The sequence below is a fragment of the Lynx canadensis genome, chromosome C1 (genome assembly GCF_007474595.2).
Source record: "Lynx canadensis isolate LIC74 chromosome C1, mLynCan4.pri.v2, whole genome shotgun sequence".
NCBI classification, from domain to species: domain Eukaryota; kingdom Metazoa; phylum Chordata; class Mammalia; order Carnivora; family Felidae; genus Lynx; species Lynx canadensis.
The window spans coordinates 213764659-213782169 of NC_044310.1; the positions used below are offsets into that span (position 1 = coordinate 213764659).

Below are 17511 nucleotides of genomic sequence, written 5' to 3' on the forward strand. Positions count from 1 at the left end.
GCGTCTCTCACGGAGCGCCACCAGGAGGCGCCCCGCACCTGCTCTGCCCTCACGAGCCGGGACGCCGGGCCCATCCGTCGGGAGGAGGGGCTTCCTGCGGGCCCGGGGTCGGGAGAGAGCGCCGCTTACAGCCGGGGAGCGGCCCCGGAAAGAGCGCGTCTTCGCAGAGCCGCGCACCCTTCTTCTCTCCTGAACCCCCATCGGGTGGCGGGTGTTCCACCAGACACGTCACGGTGCTGTTCCCCACCACCACCCCCCCTCCGTCCGCGGTCCGCTGCTCCGTAGCTCGGGTCGCTCCTCCAGGCCCCGCCCGTGAAGTCCTGGGCCTTCCTTGGAGCACAAGGCCAAGTCCGGGCCTGGTTGGGGCCACACGTGCTGAGCCTCAGATCCCTCCCAGAAGGTTGGGTGTATTAGCTAACTGTCCCCAAACGTGTTTTGTTCAGAGCGGGCCAGCGCTTGTGTACCAGCTTGAGGGCGGGCCTGGAATCAGTAAAATTTAACTAGCTCCTTCCCCGGGCGTTTCTAGTTACTGAGATGCCATCCAGGAGCCCTCTGCCCTCCAGGAAGAAACAAAGACCCGAAAATATGATTTTACAAATATTTGTTGGCAGTAGATAATACTGCCCCAATTGCTTCAAAAATTGAAGCAATACAAAGTAAAAAGCCTTCCTGCCATGCTGTCCCCATGTGCCTGGTTTCCTCCCACATAACCCCAGATGGCTACTTTTATTAATTTACTGTATAGTCTTCTAAAGAAAATAAAGATCTATGCTCTTATTTTCCCTCTTTTCTTACACAAAAGGAAGCATACTATGCACGCTGTTGTGCATTTTGTTTTCACTAAATGTATCTCAACATTCTTTCCGGAACAGTAGATTCCTTGTCCCTTTTTCACAGCTGCGTAGTATTCCACTGTGTGGCTGTTTGCAGTTTATTTAACTCCGCCCTTTCTCCATGAGTCTCTGGGTTGTTGTTGCTTTTTTTTTTTTTTTGCTCCTGTTAACAACAATGCAGTGAACATCCGTGTACCTCCATCATTTCCTAAATGTGCTTTTGCACCTACCTGTAGGATAAGATGCCCTAAGTGGAGAGCCAGTTGTGGAATAAGAGTGCTTGTAATTCAGGTAGGGATTGAGCCGGTGTGTCGGGTGCCCCACACACAGCGACAAGACTGTTTTTCAGCAGCCTCACCAACAGAGCGGACTGTCAGGTTTCTGCATTTTTGCCACAAGTCTCCTTGTGTCGGGTGCCCCCAGGAAGCCTGCCTTGACCTCCAGACTGTGGCCCTACCACCCATTTCCCCCCAGCACTCAGGCCTTCTCCTTCACAGCACCTTGGGCGTTTGAGAAGACTTACATATTATGTCATTTTCAGTGTTTGCCTCTAGGCTCCATGCAGGCAGAGACTGTACCCCAGTTCCCAGCACAACACAGGCACCTCAGAGGTGCTGAATACCCCTTTGTTGGCTGGGACGGCCCCCTGTGAGCACCGGACCCGAGGAGGCACTTTGCCTGGGTGGCCTCAGCTGTGCCTCTGAACCACTTTACGAGGGAGGCGCAGACACCAGTCCCATTGAGCAGACCAGGAGACTGAGGCTCAGACAGGAAGTGATTTGCTCAGGAACTCAGAGGTGGCCAGTAGGGAAGCCCCTTCTCCTCAGCCCTTGTCCCTCCTTCTGAGATCCTAGCTTTACTTTTTCCCTCCTCTGGCCCATGGGAACCCCCAATTTCCAGAAACAGTCGGACCAGGTCAGGGTAACTCCAAGCTCGGGGTCAGCCCCCTCCACACCGCCTGCAATGATGCAGAGCCATGCTGGGGGCCGGCCTGAGCCCCGGGGGGCCTCTTCTGCCTGCGGGCTCAGCCCCCCTGTTTGGTGGCTATGCCAGGGCTACGGTGACCCCCGTGACTATGCAGCCATCAGAGCCCCTTCCCTGAGGCCCCACGGCAGCGCTGGCTTTGTGCCCGACTGTCACTCTGTTCCCCAGCGGCTCTTTGCGGCGGCTGCCTGCCTCCCTGCCTCCCATTAATCATGTGTGCAGGATTTATTTTCTTCAGCAATTTATTTCAGCAAATGCAATCTGGGTGTGCCCGCAGGTGGGCAGGGTGCTCTGTTGCCGCCAGAGTCACGGAGCCCGGCTCTATTGTCAGGTTGGCAGGCGTGATTCGCCATCCGCCCCCTCCCCGCCGTCAGTCAGCAGGCCTGGCTGAGCCCCGGGGTGGGACGTGAAGGCCCCCAAGGACCGGCCCACCCCCGCATCACCATGACCTCAGCGTCCCAAGCAGCCTGAGAGAGCTTGCCTCACTTTCTTTACTGGGGCTTTGCTGCCCCTACCAGGGTTAGCTGGTTAACGGGGCCAGGAGATGAGCCCCCGATATTCCCACCCTGAAACAGGCATCCAGAGGCATTTCCTGACCTGGGGAAGGAAGGGGCCCTCCCCCCCGAACCCCTCCTCCCTGGCGATGCTGGACAATTCCTATGACAGTCACAGAGCCGCCCCTGTCGCCACACCTATAACATGTGTCCTCCTTCCTGTGTTCCCTTTGGTCACTCTTGGCCTCTTTCTCTAGGCTGTCAGCAGGATGAGGCGGTCTGGAGCTGAATAGCCCTGAGGCAGAACAGGAACAGTGGTGGGGGAGTGAGGGGGGTCTGCTTTGTTATGATTTCAAGTGCTGAGTTAGTGCCCCTCCCCCCCCCGGTCGTCTGTCCACTCTTAGCCTTGGAAGCAGAAAGGACTGGGGGCAGCAGTGGTACGGGCTATCTACCTGGCACTGGCCCTCACCAAGCCGTCAGCAGCCCCTACCCATGCCTCCCACCCCCGCAGCATCCTCGGGGGTGCAGGCCTCAGCACCTGGGCACCTGCTTCCTCCCTTGGTATCCGTTAGGCCCAGCGCCTGGCCTGGCTACCTCTAATGCTGCAGATAATTCCTCCTGTCGCAAAGCCATTACCCTGCAAATGGGCCGCGCTTTAGTGTGTGTGTGTGTGTGTGTGTGTGTGTGCGCGCGCGCGCGCGCACTTGCGTGCCCGCGTGTATGCAGGAGAGGGGGCGGCTGCAGCAGGCAAAGCGCCTTGTTTATGCCTTACCGCCATAATTGTCTCAGGAGATTTATTGGCTGCACCCTCTGCAGGCCCCCTCCCTCCGCCCCCCAGCCTCTGGTCCCCTGCCCAAGCTGCTGGCCTCTGCTGGTCCCCAGGTGATGGGGCCTGGAGCTCCGTGTAGGGGGCACAGGGGGCAGGATGTGCCCAGCTGGAATGTGGTTACGGAGGGGCCCTGATGTGTGTGCACTCCCCTTCTACTCCATGCCTGGTAGCTGGACTCAGACAGGAGACAGTGGCTGAGGCCCCCTGACATGGCCTTCCAGATCTCAGGGGCCCTGGGGGTGCAAGATGGGTGCTGGAAGGACTTTGGTGTCAGGCATCCGGGCCTTGATTTCTCCTATGCCTCCTCGCTCCCACTCCTCCTGGCCCCTCGTCTCTGCCGGCTACTTTGTCCATCATTGCAGATCTCGCCCACCCCCAGATGTCATCACAACTGCTCCACCTTGTCCCCTCCTGCCCCTCTGAGGCACAGCCAGGCCTCCTGAGGAGGGGGCCAAGCCCTCCACCCTTTCGAGAAGAGCCTTCCACCTTTGTGTTGAGCCCTGGGCAAATCCTGGCAGGTTGACACAGTCAGAAGGCACCTGTGGACTCAGGAGGAGGCAGGGCTGGGCAGTGGTCAAGGGTGTGGCCTTCAACAACCAGCGGGACTGCTTTTAGTCTCTGCTCTTCCAGTTTCTATTGGTGTGGTCTTGGGCACACCACTCAGCTCCTCTGAGCCTCAGTGGCCTTATCTGTAAAATGGGTCTGATAACACTTACCTCAAACAGTCATTATAAAGTCATTATAATACACCGAACCACAGGAAATTGCCCTATATTCAACCAATTTTTGGCATTAATATTTATTGGGTGAAACACTGCAGGAACAAACTTTGTATCATTGATAAGTTTCCTCCTTGTGCCCACACGGTTCTTGTTACATTCTTCATGTTTTACATTTGGCTAAATGCTACCTGCTGGTTTTAAAGAATTCAAGCGAGGCAAGGAAGCACAAAGAAGAAAGCAAAAAGCAAAACAAAATAAAAATAAATCTCCCTATCAGAAATAGCTGTAATTAATGAATAACCACCATTTCCAGTAATCTCTTTTTGCAATGATGCGGATAAGACGTTTAGAGAGATAAATTGATAGAAGTATTGCTATAAAGGGACCTGATTGAATATTTTAAATATAATGTATTAAATCTAATTTCGGTTTATCTTAACAAAAGAAAATAAACGGAAGTAACACTGAAGGAAACCACATGACTCCAGTAAATATCTCTTCATCAGAAAGACCGTGTTTTCTAAAAAGATCATCTCATGGTAACAAAAAGATTTGAAAGCAACAAGAAAAATTATTGATTAGGGATAATCGATCATGTAGGAGAAGAAGAAATGTGAATATTACAGTCGAAATCGAGGGCATTAAATTAGCAAGTTTCAAAGAAACACAACTGACAGCAAAATAGAGAAAAGGGAAGGAAAACGTATGGAGAGAAACCACAGGAAAGAAAGACAATAGACACAGAAGAGAGGAGGCAGGCAGAACCCTGGAAAGGGTTTGCATTCTTTCCCCCACAAGGCTGAGCAGTGGTATGCAAAATTTTGCACCTTTTCAACTTAAAAGAGTTTTGCCTAGACACCCTCCTTCTCTGAAGGTTTCCATCATGTTTAAATGGTAAAAAAAAAAAAAAAAAAAAAAAAAGACAATTTCTGGCATGTTATAAATATTGACTCCCCCCCTTTTTTTTAGAGAGAGGGAGAGCAGAGTGGGGAAGAGGGGCAGAGGGAGAGAGAGAGAGAGAGAGAGAGAGAGAGAGAGAGAGAATCTCAAGCAGGCTGCATGCTGGGTGGGGCTCAATCCCATGATCCTGGGATCATGACCTGAGCCAAAATCAAGAGTCAGAAGCTCAGCTGACTGAGCCACCCAGGCTTTTAGATAAAACTGTCAGGTCTTGGGGAGCCTGGGTGGCTCAGTCGGTTGAGCGTCCGACTTCGGCTCAGGTCATGATCTCACCGCTTGTGAGTTCGAGCCCCGCGTCGGGCTCTGTGCTGACAGCTCAGAGCCTGGAGCCTGCTTCGGATTCTGTGTCCCTCTCTCTCTGCCCCTCCCCTGTTCATGCTCTGTCTCTCTCTCTCGAGAATAAATAAAACATTTTTTAAAAAATGTAAAAACTGTTACAGGTCTTTTCTGAATGGACCTGACCATTTCGAAGAACAGAATGGCAATTTCACATGGTGCAACCGGGGAGGTGAACCTCCCAGCCCAGAGCCGGCCTGCAGCGGCACTCACCCCAGCAGCTGTCGTAGCGGAGCAAGCCTGCGTCCTCTATAAACCCAGGTGACCTCGCGCTTCTTCGTTTCTGTTTTCCTGGAAATTTTTACAAAATTCCTTTGAACTCTCCAACTTCTCTCACTAAATGAAAATAAGTTGGGGTCTCTGATTAAAACAGAAAAGCGGATTCTCCCCCCACCCCGCCCCCCAGGGATGCCAGTGGCCAAGGTAGAGGGGCGGCCCCACAGGAGAAGGGAGGACTGGCCTGGGAGGAGGGGAGTGGTGGGGATGACCCCCTTCCCCTCTCAAGCCCTTCAGAAGAGGCTGACGGGAAAGGGTGGTGAGAAGGGGTGGAGCCCGAGGAGATTGTGGGGTGTGTACAAAATGCGTTCTGAAAGGGGGGCGTGGGAGTGGACTGGATACACCCGCGCTCTGTGGCTCCTGCCCAGAATATTGGGTGAAAAGCGAGGTGGGAGGCCAGGGGTCTCGCCAACCTCAGAGAGCCCCACGTGCATGTTCTAGGACATTCCCATTCTCAGAGACCCATTCAGCCTGCGGGGGGGGGGACAGCCCCTGCCTCAGCAACCCCCGCCCCAGGCAGCAGCCTTGCCTCTCCCTCTTAAAGTCAAGTTCAGCCCAGAGGGAGGGGGAAGGTCACGGTAGCAAGTAGAGCTGACAAGCTGAAGGAACCAGGCAATCCACGAGGAAGGCCCCACAGGGCCAGGGAGCCCCCTACACAGACACCCTCTGAGCGAAAGGCCACACACAGCCTGGGGAGCCCCCTCCCCCCATGGCCCTGTATCCCATTCTCTCTTGTCCTCTGGGCTCCCACATCTCCCGTGCTGCCCTGCGGGATCAGGCCTCTCTGCCCTTGCTGTGTCCATGCAGGGAAATAGCACCCTATCAATTCCGGCACACTCATCAAGTGCTGATCTAGAGCAATGACGATAACTCCTGCCAGCCCTTTGCAGGAAGCCTAACAGGTGTTCTTTAATTCTCCCAGAGAGATGGCTGTTATCATCCTATTTCACAGATTGAGAACTTGAGGTTGAGAGAGGATGATGGGTATTAGTTTCCTGGAGCTGCCGTCACTGGCTTCAAACAACAGAAATTTGTTCTCTCACAGTCCTGGAGGCTAGACGTCCAAAATCAAGGTGTCGGCAGGAGGCACCTGGGTGGCTCAGTTGGTTAAGCATCTGACTCTTGGCTTCGACTCGGGTCACGATCTCATGGTTGTGGGATGGAGCCATGTGTTGAGCTCCGGGCACCACGCTGGGCTTGGAGCCTGCTTGAGATTCTCTCTCCCCCTCTCTCTCTGCCCCTCCCCTGCTCATGCTCGTTCTCTCTCTCTTCAGAATCTGAATCTGGCTCGTGGCACTTTTGTGCCTAGCAGGCCACTTTGGATCATGGTGTGGGTCCCGCTAGTCTGTCCAGAGACACTGCCCCCGAAGGTGGCCTGCTCGGCTGTTAGCTGAATCTCCTTCCTGCCCTTTTGCCCACTCCCCCGGCAGGGGCCAGGAGATCAGGAGGGTTTGGGGTGGAGGGAGGGGTGAGCACATCATGGCAGAAGGGGCCTGAGGAGGGATGAAGAGGAAGGTCATCCCCAGAGGACAAGTGTAGAGACCTAGAGCGGCAAGTGTCCGGGTCTCTCCTTCCCGTTTCCAGAGGCCCAGGATCCCCCCACCATCCTCGGAACACAAAAGCAGCCTCTGTGCCGGTGGGAAAGCTACAGGGCTGGAGCTTCCTCACATGGACCTGCTGGACTTTTCCAGAAGTATCAACAAAAGGTCCAAGTTTCTTTCCATCCCTCTTTTGAAGCAGGAGCTTGGGGCTGAAGCGTTGCCTGCACCTGTGGGAGGGGTCGAGGTGGGCGGCTGTGACCACGGGGGGTGTGGGTGGAGAAACCGGGGGCTGTGGATGCCACTAAAAGTCGCCTCCAGGCCCTCCTTCACCCTGGACAGTCATCCTGCCCCTCCCACTCCCCAAAACAGGGCAGCAAAGAGGAAGGGATGCGGGAAGAGCAGAAGGGGGAAGTCCCCAGCTCTGCCGGGTCCCAAGATCACCAACCGTGAGAGATGCTCGTGCCATCCAGCCCCCAGAAGATGTCACTTGTCTCTCCCAGCTACGCTCCAGGGAGAAGGACAGCACTGCACAGACTGGACATAAGTGTGCAAGGAGTGGGCCCCAGCCCCTGCACAGGAGGAGCCGACGGGGGAACAGGAGACGTCAGGACTGCTTGGGACGGGCTGAGGTTCATGTGCAGGAGGCAGGTGATTTGACGCTGGAGCCTGAAGAGGGGCCAGTACTGACCATCCATTTCTTCAGTTGTTTAACAAACACAGCGTGTCAGGCTCTGTTCTAGGTGCTGGGGACACCACAGGGACGAGGCGCAAAGCCCTGCTCCCCTGCGGCAGACAGACGACAAATAACCAAGCTCACAATTGCAGAGGGCTCTAACCAGATTGTTGGGGAATCTCGACTGGCTGGGAAATAGACGTGAAATTGTTTCATTCTTCCAGGCACTGCCCTGGGCGGAGGCTGCTTTCCGGCTGGAAGCGGCAGCTCCCTGGCCAACACCCGGCCAGATTCTGAGCCTTCTCCACCTGCCAGGTTAGAATCTTCTCTTTCTGGGCATTGCCCGGTGAAACCCCAGTTTCTTGCTTGATGCAAACCTCTTCTCTCCTCCCTGTGCTCAGGTGGACCTTCAGAAGCTCTATGCCGATGAGCTGGTGGGTGGAGGGCTCCCCTGGCCCTCAGTTCTCCACTGTTGCGTAGGGAGAGAGAGAAAGAGGAATCTGCTCCCGACCTTCCTGGGCCAGGGAGCCCCAGAACCACGGCTCCTTTTCTGTGAACAGTACCAGGGGTCCAACTTGCTCACCAACGGAGTGTTCACTTGGGGCACTCCCCGTGCTCAGCAAGGCCCCACACTTGGTTTAACATGCTGCTGCCATGGTCTCGAAATTCTTAACAATTGTGGAACAAGGGGCCCTGCATTTGCATTTTTCACCCAGACCGTTACAACGTACGTAGCCGGTCCTGCCTGCCAGACATGCGTGTTACAGCTGCGTCCAGCTGGCCACATCACTCCACACTGCGCTCCGCCCCCAACGCTGCAACAGTCCCCAAAAGCCTGAAGCCGCAGACTCATCCACTCTCCAGGCCGGCTCTCCGGGCTGTGGGCACACGTGAGATTGCCCTCTGTACGTGAGGGACCAGGAACCTCAGGGTGCGGGTATCAGCCTCTCCTCACTAGGCAGCCCCCACCCCACCATCCTCAGGAGCCCCCTGGGCCGGACGGCGGGTCCCCTGGCTAAGCTGAACTCCAATGGGACACTGAAATGCCAGCCTCTCCCTCCTGCCGGCTCCCTTGATTCCTGAACAAGGGATTCCTTCATCCTTCCGGGGTCCCTGCCCTTCCTTCCAGCTCTGCTGCAGACGTGAGGGAAGATGCTCTCTCCCTCAAATCTGTGCAGTCCCCAAGGCTCTCCCCCACCGGCCCCCACCTCTTCTCCTCTGCACGTGGGCGAGGGCCTTTGGGGAGGATGTGGGTCTGACAGGGCCCGGCCGTGAGCCCTGCAGTGACAAGGAGGTCTGGGAGGGTCTGCCACTCGACTAGCCTGTGGGAGACCCAGCCCCTTGGGACAGGCAAGTCCCCACCAGACAGCCGGCAACAGAGCAGCGACTGCTCTGAAGAAGGTGCCAGAGGGGATGTGGCAGAGAAGAGGACACGCTGTCGGGACGGTGGCCATTCCAGTGGAAGAGGCCGAGGACGACCAGGAGGACCAGTCACCAGTAATAAAAAAAGTTGCACGAAACGTGGGTTTCGACCTGGTTCTCAAGAGGCGACCTGAGGAAGTAGATGAAACTGACCAGACTTGGGGTATATGTGGAGGAGAGGAGAGGGGAGGGGAGGGCAGGGGAGGGGAGGGGAGGGGAGGGGAGGGGAGGAGAGGGGAGGGCAGGGCCCTGGCTGGGGGGGGGGGGGTGTGGTGCAGGGAAGCGGCAGAGGGAGGCGGGGTTGAGTGAATCACCATCTGTGCTGTAAGGCCCCTAATTTTCTCTGGCAGTGGCGCTGGGGCAGGAGAGGCAGTAAACAGACCAGCAGCTTCTGGTCTTTTTCGGCCTCCCACCGGTCCTTGAAGACCAGCAGAGGCAGAAGGGGGGGCGGGGGCGGGGGTGGGGTGAGGTGGCTCAAAGGCTCTGGCCTGGCCCCGCCTGGCTTTGGCAGGATCCAAGTGGCTGAGGGACCAAGGTGCCCCTCCTTGTGGCATTCTCCAGTGAGAGCGGCCCCAGGGGGCTCCGTCTTGGGGGGAGCTCGCTCCAGGCCTTAATCTCTCCAGCTTGGACGCCGGCTCCGAGGGCGGTGTTGGCCTCTCCGCCCAGGGGCCTGTGAGGTTTTCCAACCACCTTCTCTGTTTTCTGGGTCCCCTACCTTGGCGGCTCTTTCTTGGAACCACAGATCATTTGCTTTGGACACTTTCTTCAAGTATAGGCTGTGTTGAGAGTTAACACCCTCTCTGCCAAGAATTTGGAGATGGTGGATAAGAAAATAGATAGCCCCAGGGTTCGTGGGTGGCTTAGTCAGTTGAGCGTCTGACTTCGGCTCAGGTCATGATCTCAAGGTTTGTGGATTCCAGCCCCATGTCGGGCTCTGTGCTGACAGCTCAGAGCCTGGAGCCTGCTTCAGATTCTGTGTCCCCCTCTCTCTCTGCCCCTCCCCTGCTTGAGCTCCCTCTCTCCCTCTCCCTCTCTCTCTCTCTCAAAAGTAAATAAACATTTTTTTAAAGTTAAAAAAAAAAAGAAGATAGGTATCCCCTATCTAGACAAACACCCTCTTGAGATGGATAGATAATTCTGATGAATACAAGTAATTTCCAACTTTATAATATTCACTCACAATAACCCATACTCAGACACTATTTCATGGCATTCCTGAACCAGAGGGATTGTCTTCATGAGGTGCGGTGGTAACGGGGAGGGGAAGGGGGCATATACAGTGGTGTGCTGGGTAATGTTGACCTGGCTCTTGCGGGGCGGAAGGCAGGGAGGCTCTGATTTGTACTGGGTGCTGGTTTCCGTGGTGTAAATCCTCCCACAGTGGCTGGTTTCAAGCTACCAATATGATGTCACCCAGTGCAGACTTGGGAAGAGACGTCTATGTTCAGCCCTCCAGAGCCAACATGAGCAACTCCAGCACAACACTGGGTGGGTGGCAACCTCCAGTGGGGCTCCAGCGGGTGGAAACCTCTTTGTGGCCAGCGCCCAAGGATGGGGGGAGTGGAGAATCAAAATGATGGGACATCTCGGTGATCAAGGAGGAAGAGAGTTTCAGAGAGGAAAAAGAGGCCACGCACATTCTCTGCTGGCCAGCGGCATAGGAGGAGGAAGTTGGAGAAGCTGCTGGAACTGGCTGCCCCCCTTCCCTGCATCTCACCCATCACCCCTGGGACCCCTGGCTCAAGGCAATCTCTGCAAGTCTGGGGCTCTGTCTTACGAAGCAAGGCAGGTTCCAATCGGAGGCTCGTTCACCTGTGCAGAAGGAGAAAGGGCTGGAGAAGACAGGACACTGTGTTACAGGGGCAACGTCATGGCAGAATCTGGTCTGGGAAGGCACCAGGCCTGCCAAAGTCACCCTGGGTCACCGGCATGAATTGGGGTGCCAAGATCCTTTTTCTGGGCCCCAGGACATTCTGTGGGAGCAGAAGGGCACCTCCTCTCTGCCCCAGGTGGGAGCTTGGTCCCAGGAGAGCTGCTCGTTTATGGCCCTTCCCGTGAGACTCCAGAAGATTCCCTCCGGCCAGATCAGGGTCATAGCAACTGAGAACAATGCTGGACGGGCCGAGCGAGCACTGCGTAGGGGCAGGGGGTCTGGGAGAGCGTCAGAAGCTGCTGGGGCCGGTCCTACCCAAACTGGGCCACTGGTGGGGCCTTTCATGTCTGCCTTCCTCTCGGGGCCTGCCTTTGCCTCTTCCCACCCCACCACCCCCAGTGCGGCAATTACGGCGCTAATTAGGGCGCTTTGATCATCTTTAGAAATGGCTACATCGGGGAGAGACGCTGCCAAGCAATTAGGGGCACAGGGGCTGGGAGCTCGGGCACCTCCTCAGGGGGTGGGGCTGCCGAGGACCCTCACACACCCCCTGCCCTCCTCCCTCCAGGAGCGTGTGCCCCCAGCACAGTCCTAAACTCCTCAGGGAATAGAGGCAGATGGGACTCCCCCCGCCATCAGAGCCTCGGAGACAGGGCCAGCCCCTGCCCACCAGCCCCCCTCTGCCTGGCCCCCAGCCCAACTGTCAGCTCTTCTGGCCTGTCCGGGCCCCTTTGATGGAGCCGCAGAAACAAGGGTTCCTTTGACAGAAGGGGGGCCTCAGAGCTGGGACCGTGGGACTTCAAAGGTGAGGGTCGAGCCCCCATCCCGATCCCTCCCCCAGCCCTGGCCCCCCTCCCGAGTACCCCCCCAGCCTGTCCTCTATATAGCCCCCCAAGCCCCAGTCCCCTGTGGGCTCCCGGGAGTTAAGGGCCAGGTGAGGGACCGACTGAGGGAAGCGGGTGATTTTGATGTACGAGAACAGAGTCGGATGATTTGAGGGACACGAATTCAGGGCCCAGGGACAGAAAGGCAGTGGGAGGCAGACACCCAAGGATAAGCACCTGGAGGGCAGACTCCGAGGGGGAAAGAGGACGGGGTCGCTCGCCCTGGCTATTGGTCACCATGCTGCTGCCTGTGTTGCTGCTGCTGCTGCCCTTCCCAGACCTACCGTCTGTCGCTGGGCACCCACTGTACATGCGCCTGCCCCCCAGCACCCTGCAAGGTGAGCCCGGGCCGCTCTGAGGGGGCGGCAGAGGTGGGAGGAGCTCAGAGGAAGTGGGGTGGGGCTGGCGAGCATGACCTTGCCACCCCCACTCATTGAGGCCTTTGGCCCCCTCCGCCCACCCTGCAGGGAGAAGGGGCCAGAAACGGAGGCACGGGTGGGAGAGGGAGGGGGAGGACCAGGGTGCACAGGGAAGGGGACCTGGCAGCCACTGCCAAGGGGTATGCTTTGGGGAAGGTTCCGGGTTTAGCAGGAGGAAGGGGTCCAGGCGGGCAGCTCCTTGGCTATCTGGGCCCAAAGGTAGGCAACTCGGTGACAGTTATTTTGTCCGGAAGCCTGAGTTTTGTGATGTCTCTACCTTTGAGGTGCTGTTTTTCCTTCAAGATGTTTAAGGCAAGTCCCTCTTTAAAGATTCCAGCCCAGCTCAGGTCAAGTGGGTTGAGAATCTGGGACCATCTGCTCCGAGCGCTGGGCCCTCAGGCCCCTGGGGCTCTCTCTCCTCCCCATTCTGCCCGGTGCTCCTGGAGCCTGACCTGCTTCCCCCTGTCTCCCAAGGCAGGCTCAGGGCTGGAGCCTGAGGTCCTTCCCCAGCCATGCATGATTGTACCCTCTGTCCCAGCAGCTCTGTCAGCCCAGGGGACGAAAGCGCTGCAGGCTGCCCAGAGGAGCGCCCAGTGGGCAGTAAATCGAGTGGCAATGGAGATCCAGCACAGACTCCACGAGTGCAGAGGCTGTGCCAACCACACGGTCCCGTGCCCGGGTGAGCTCGCACTGACTACCTGCGTCCGTTCTCCTGTCCACCCCATCCCTTCCCTCCAGACTTGACTCCCTCTCGGAGACAGAAACTAGGTGGGGCTACAATAGAGATGATGCTTAACAAGGTCTCTCCAAGAGGCAGGAGCATGCCAGGCATGGGGCACAGCGCGTGCCAAGGCAGGAGGGCAGGGACAGTGAGAAGTTTATGGCCGCTGAAACGGACCCTGACTGCTGGGGGGGGGGGGGCGGTGGAGTAACAGAAGGGGAGCGGCAGCGCGCAGGGAGAGGGCCCAGGCTCTGCCGGGGGTGCGGGAAGGTGGGAGGGTAGCAGTGAGGCTCAAAGGTCTGTGTCTCAGCAGGACCTGGGCGTCCTAGGCCACAAGCGCAGGATCCAGCCGCCCCAGGTAAGGCTGAAAGGGCTCGAGGGGGTTAGGGCTGAGAGCAGGGTGAACCCTGGAGGGGCCTCAAGGGTCAGGGCGGCAAGGACTTGTCCCTTGTGACTCCGATGCCACGTTTCTAGGGCCGTGTGGCGAGCGGCGCCCGAGCACTGTCAACGTGACGCGTGCCCACGGCCGCATTGTCGGAGGTAGCGCTGCGCCCCCGGGGGCCTGGCCCTGGCTGGTGAGGCTGCAAGTCGGGGGGCAGCCTCTGTGCGGCGGCGTCCTGGTGGCGGCGTCCTGGGTACTCACCGCGGCGCACTGCTTCGCGGGGTACGTTGGGCCCCGGGCCCCTGACCAGCCCAGATCCCTAACGCTTGGTCCAATGCTTCCTTCCGGGGTCGTCGGGCGGGCGACACGTGCGAGGGCCGGTCTCTGCTGCCCCCTGGCGGCGGCCACCGCCCTGCCCAGCTCCGGGGCCTCGAGGCGCCCACGCCGCCCAGCCCGGGAGCCGCTATCAGGGGACCACCCGCCCGGCTCGGCGGCGGGGCCTCCTGGGGACCGCCGCCTGGCCCTGGCCCACCCTCCCTGCCCCGCGAGTAACAGCGGAGAAAGAACCCGGCGTGCGGGCTTGCTGGGTGGTGCCTGTGGGCGGAGGGCAGGGTCTCCAAGGGACCCGCTGCACCCTTGTCCTGCGTATCACCCGCCGCTCTCCCCGCAGCGCCCAGAACGAGCTTCTGTGGACGGTGACGCTGGCCGAGGGCCCCCGGGGGGAGCAAGCGGAGGAGGTGCCGGTGAACCGCATCTTGCCCCACCCCAAGGTGAGAGGACAGTTCCCAGGCTCTCGGAGTCGGGAACGGCACCCCCACCCCACGCTTCATTGATATTGCGCCGACACCCCCTCCGCAGTTTGACCCGCGGACCTTCCACAACGACCTGGCCCTCGTGCAGCTGTGGACGCCGGTGAGCTGGGCAGGGGCCGTGCGCCCTGTGTGCCTGCCCCAGGGGCCCCGGGAGCCCCCAGCCGGCACGGCTTGCGCCATCGCGGGCTGGGGGGCCCTCTTCGAAGGTATGGAGCAGGCCCGGGCCTGGGTGAGGCGCGAGTGTGAGTGGGAAGAATGGGGTGCTGGGGTGATGGAGTTTGGGAAGGCCGGGGGTGTAGCGAATCTGACTTCCTTGCTTCGCAAAATGCTGCCTGGTCTTGCAGGGGGGTAGGAATCAAGGAGGGCAGGGCGGGGGAGGGGCCCCCCCGGAAGGGCCCCCCCCCCGGAAGCGACACTCCTGCCCTGAAGGCCTGAGCCCCCTCCACCATTTCCCTGTAGACGGGCCTGAGGCTGAGGCGGTCAGGGAGGCCCGAGTGCCCCTGCTCAGTGCTGACACCTGCAAAAGGGCCTTGGGGCCCGAGCTGCACCCCAGCAGCATGCTCTGTGCCGGCTACCTGGCCGGGGGCATCGACTCATGCCAGGTATGAGCCCTGATTGACTGGAGGGTGCCGGAGGGTCCTGGTTCCCCAGGGAAAGAACAGCCTCTTTCCTTCCACAGTCAGGCTGTCATTCAACTTGTCTGAGCCTCTATGTTCTCATTGCTAACATGGGTACAAGAAGTAACCCCAGGAGAATTCAAAGCTGCCTGCCAAGTGTAAAGCTGGCATAGGAGGGGGCAGGTCAATGTAGTACCTCTCTTTTGACTCGGGTCCCGCAGGGTGACTCCGGAGGCCCCCTGACATGTTCTGAGCCTGGCCCCCGCCCCAAGGAGGTCCTGTACGGGGTCACCTCCTGGGGGGACGGATGCGGAGAGCCAGGGAAGCCCGGAGTCTACACTCGAGTGGCCGTGTTCAAGGACTGGCTCCAGGAGCAGATGAGCGGTGAGCGCCCCATTCCTATTCCCCCCTCCCCGAAGTGTCCCGCTAACAGACCTGGAACAAGCCCATCTTCACCCCGCCCGCCCCCCAGCCCTTTAGGGCGTCAAGAAAGCCTGTCTCCCTTCAGGGGAGGGCTGCGGACGCTAGGCCCCAAAGCCAGGGCTGAGATGGTCCCCGTCGACCCCTGTAGCAATCCCCTCCAGCCGGGAACCCAGCTGCCGGGAGCTTCTGGCCTGGGACCCGCCCGCGGAGCCGCAGGCAGACGCCGCCCCGCCGTGCGCCTTCTACTCCCGCCTGTGCTCCGGGCCCGCGATCGCCTGTGCGCGTCTGGCGCAACAGCAGTGCCTGCAGCGCCGGAGGCGATGCGGTCAGTCCAGCTCCCAGGGCCGGGCCGGGAGGGCAGGGGACCTGGCCCACGTCTGACCTCCGCCCGGACGCTTGTCCTGCCCGCAGAGCTGCGCTCGCTGGCGCACACCCTCCTGGACCTGCTGCGGGGCGCTCGGGACCTGCTCGGCCCGAGCCCAGGGATGCGGCGTCTGGCCCCAGCCCTGGCTCGCTCCGCTCTGTCGCTCCTAGAGCCTCCCAGGCACCCTGCCCGCGAGCAGCGGCTACACCCAGGTACCCCGTGCCTTCATATTCCGGCCCCCGCACGCCGACTCCGCGCGGCGGAGGCGATCCCCTAACCCCGCGTCTCCCCAGGATCGCGGGCTGCAGGCGCTCGGTTCCCGAAGCGGAGACCAGAGCCGCGCAAGGAAGGGAACGGTAAGGGCGCCCCCTGCCGGCCTTTGCAGGGAGAGTAGCAGGCCAAGGGCGGCCAACCCTGCGAGGATTCTCCCAAGGTCCGCTCTGGGAAGAGGTTACCCACCCATGGGGCAACCAGCAGACTAGCTCTCCCCACCCGACCCCTCCCCCTGCAGCAGGGAGGATGACTCTTTGGGGGCACTTGTGGCTTTGGGCCGCCCTCAGGGTCAGCAGAGACCATTTGCTGAACCTCAGTTTCCCCGTGTGTAGCATGAGAAGAAATCTGCCCACTGGGAGGCCATTCTGGGGTCCTGGTGGGAATCCCTCTCCCAGCTCCTTGCTGGTGTCAGTTTTCTGTTATTCCCGGGACCTCTCCTCTTCCTTCAGGCTGCCCTGGGTTGGAGACGCTGCAACAGAAGTTGGCCACCCTTCAAGGCACCCATGCCTGGATCCTACAGGTCCCATCAGAGCACTTGGCCATGGACTTCCATGAGGTAGGTCCTCAGGCTTCCCACATTCGCTCACAGTGGCCTCAGAAGCCGACCTGGGTCAGCCCCAGTAGGCAGGGGGGACAGAAAGGGCACCCTCCACAGCAGGAGGGAGGACCTGCCAGCCAGCAGCTTGCAGTGGAGGCAGGGGTGTCTTGGGAGAAAAGGGTGGGGAGGGCAGCTGTGTGTAAGCTGGGTGCTAGGTGGGGTGGATGGGAACTTGTGAGGGAAAGGTGTGAGTGGAAGGGTGCGTGGGGGTGTCCAAGTGAGCAGAAGTGTGCAGGATCGGGGGCTATGGAGGGGAGTGGATCTGGGTGAGAGTTTCTGGGGGCCACGAGGGGGGAGACCCAGTGAGGTTGTGAGCCCCGATTCTCCTTCTGCAGGTCCTGGCAGATCTGGGCTCCAAGACACTGACCGGCCTCTTCCGAGCCTGGGTGCGGGCAGGCTTGGGGGGCCAGCATGTGGTCTTTGGTGGCCTGGTGGGCCTGGAGCCAGCCACGATGGCCCGCAGCCTTCCCCGGTTGCTCGTGCAGGCCCTGCAGGCCTTCCGCTTGGCCGCCCTGGCAGAGGCAGAGGGACCCCAGATGGGTGCAAGGTAGAGTGGGGGGCACCACCCACCGAGCCCTCAGATTCCTTCGGCCCGGGGGCCGTGAACCACATCTGGACCCCTAGCCCCCCCCGTCAGGACCTACTGCTCCCAGGGGCTCCTATGATGACAAACTGTCACGGCCACAGTTGGCTGGGTGTGGGGTGCGGGGGACCTGGGTCCGTGTGTCTTCCCAGATGTGCCATCGGAAAATCACAGCTGCTTCAATAAACATTATTTATGATCTACACAGATGACTCTGGAGCTTTCTTGGGAACTGGATGGGTGGACGTTAGACAGGGCCAGACAGGGCCCTGCCTCCAGAAGCAGTTGGCGGAGGTCACAAAGACACTGGAGAGAGGCTGCTAAGCCCCCAGCTCAGCATACTGTCTGCCTCCCCCCCCAAGAAACAGCCACAGCTGAGTGTCACCACTCCCCTAGGCATGACTGACCAGCACTGCCCCCAGTGTCCAGGGCCCCTCCCCAGCCCCCAGCCCTACCGCTAATTGCAGAGAATTCCAGCCTGGGATCTTTGCC

The 17511-nt window shown here is 59.2% G+C and overlaps 1 protein-coding gene and 1 long non-coding RNA gene across 2 annotated transcripts; both read left to right on the plus strand.

The window, feature by feature from the left end:
* Positions 1-7189: 7189 nt before the first annotated feature.
* LOC115520973 lies at positions 7190-9227 on the plus strand. Its single transcript, XR_004343938.1, has 3 exons — positions 7190-7623; positions 7873-7963; positions 8050-9227. It is a non-coding gene; the product is annotated as an uncharacterized LOC115520973 (long non-coding RNA).
* A 2639-nt stretch (positions 9228-11866) lies between these two features.
* PRSS56 (serine protease 56) lies at positions 11867-17206 on the plus strand. Its single transcript, XM_030325999.1, has 13 exons — positions 11867-12165; positions 12788-12925; positions 13278-13325; positions 13442-13631; positions 14020-14119; positions 14208-14367; positions 14621-14763; positions 15000-15162; positions 15350-15526; positions 15613-15777; positions 15859-15921; positions 16288-16394; positions 16772-17206. Exons 1-13 carry the CDS (start codon positions 12066-12068, stop codon positions 16985-16987), a joined length of 1770 nt encoding a protein of 589 aa, XP_030181859.1. The 5' UTR covers positions 11867-12065; the 3' UTR covers positions 16988-17206.
* Positions 17207-17511: the final 305 nt, after the last annotated feature.

What these genes read in the sequence shown, in the direction of transcription:
- PRSS56 (XM_030325999.1), top strand. Translation starts at nt 12,066, where the DNA reads ATGCTGCTGCCTGTGTTGCTGCTGCTGCTGCCCTTCCCAGACCTACCG. An exon ending in GCCCCCCAGCACCCTGCAAG is followed by an intron (nt 12,166 to 12,787) that starts GTGAGCCCGGGC and finishes CTGTCCCAGCAG; the next exon opens with CTCTGTCAGCCCAGGGGACG. An exon ending in CGAGCAGCGGCTACACCCAG is followed by an intron (nt 15,778 to 15,858) that starts GTACCCCGTGCC and finishes GCGTCTCCCCAG; the next exon opens with GATCGCGGGCTGCAGGCGCT.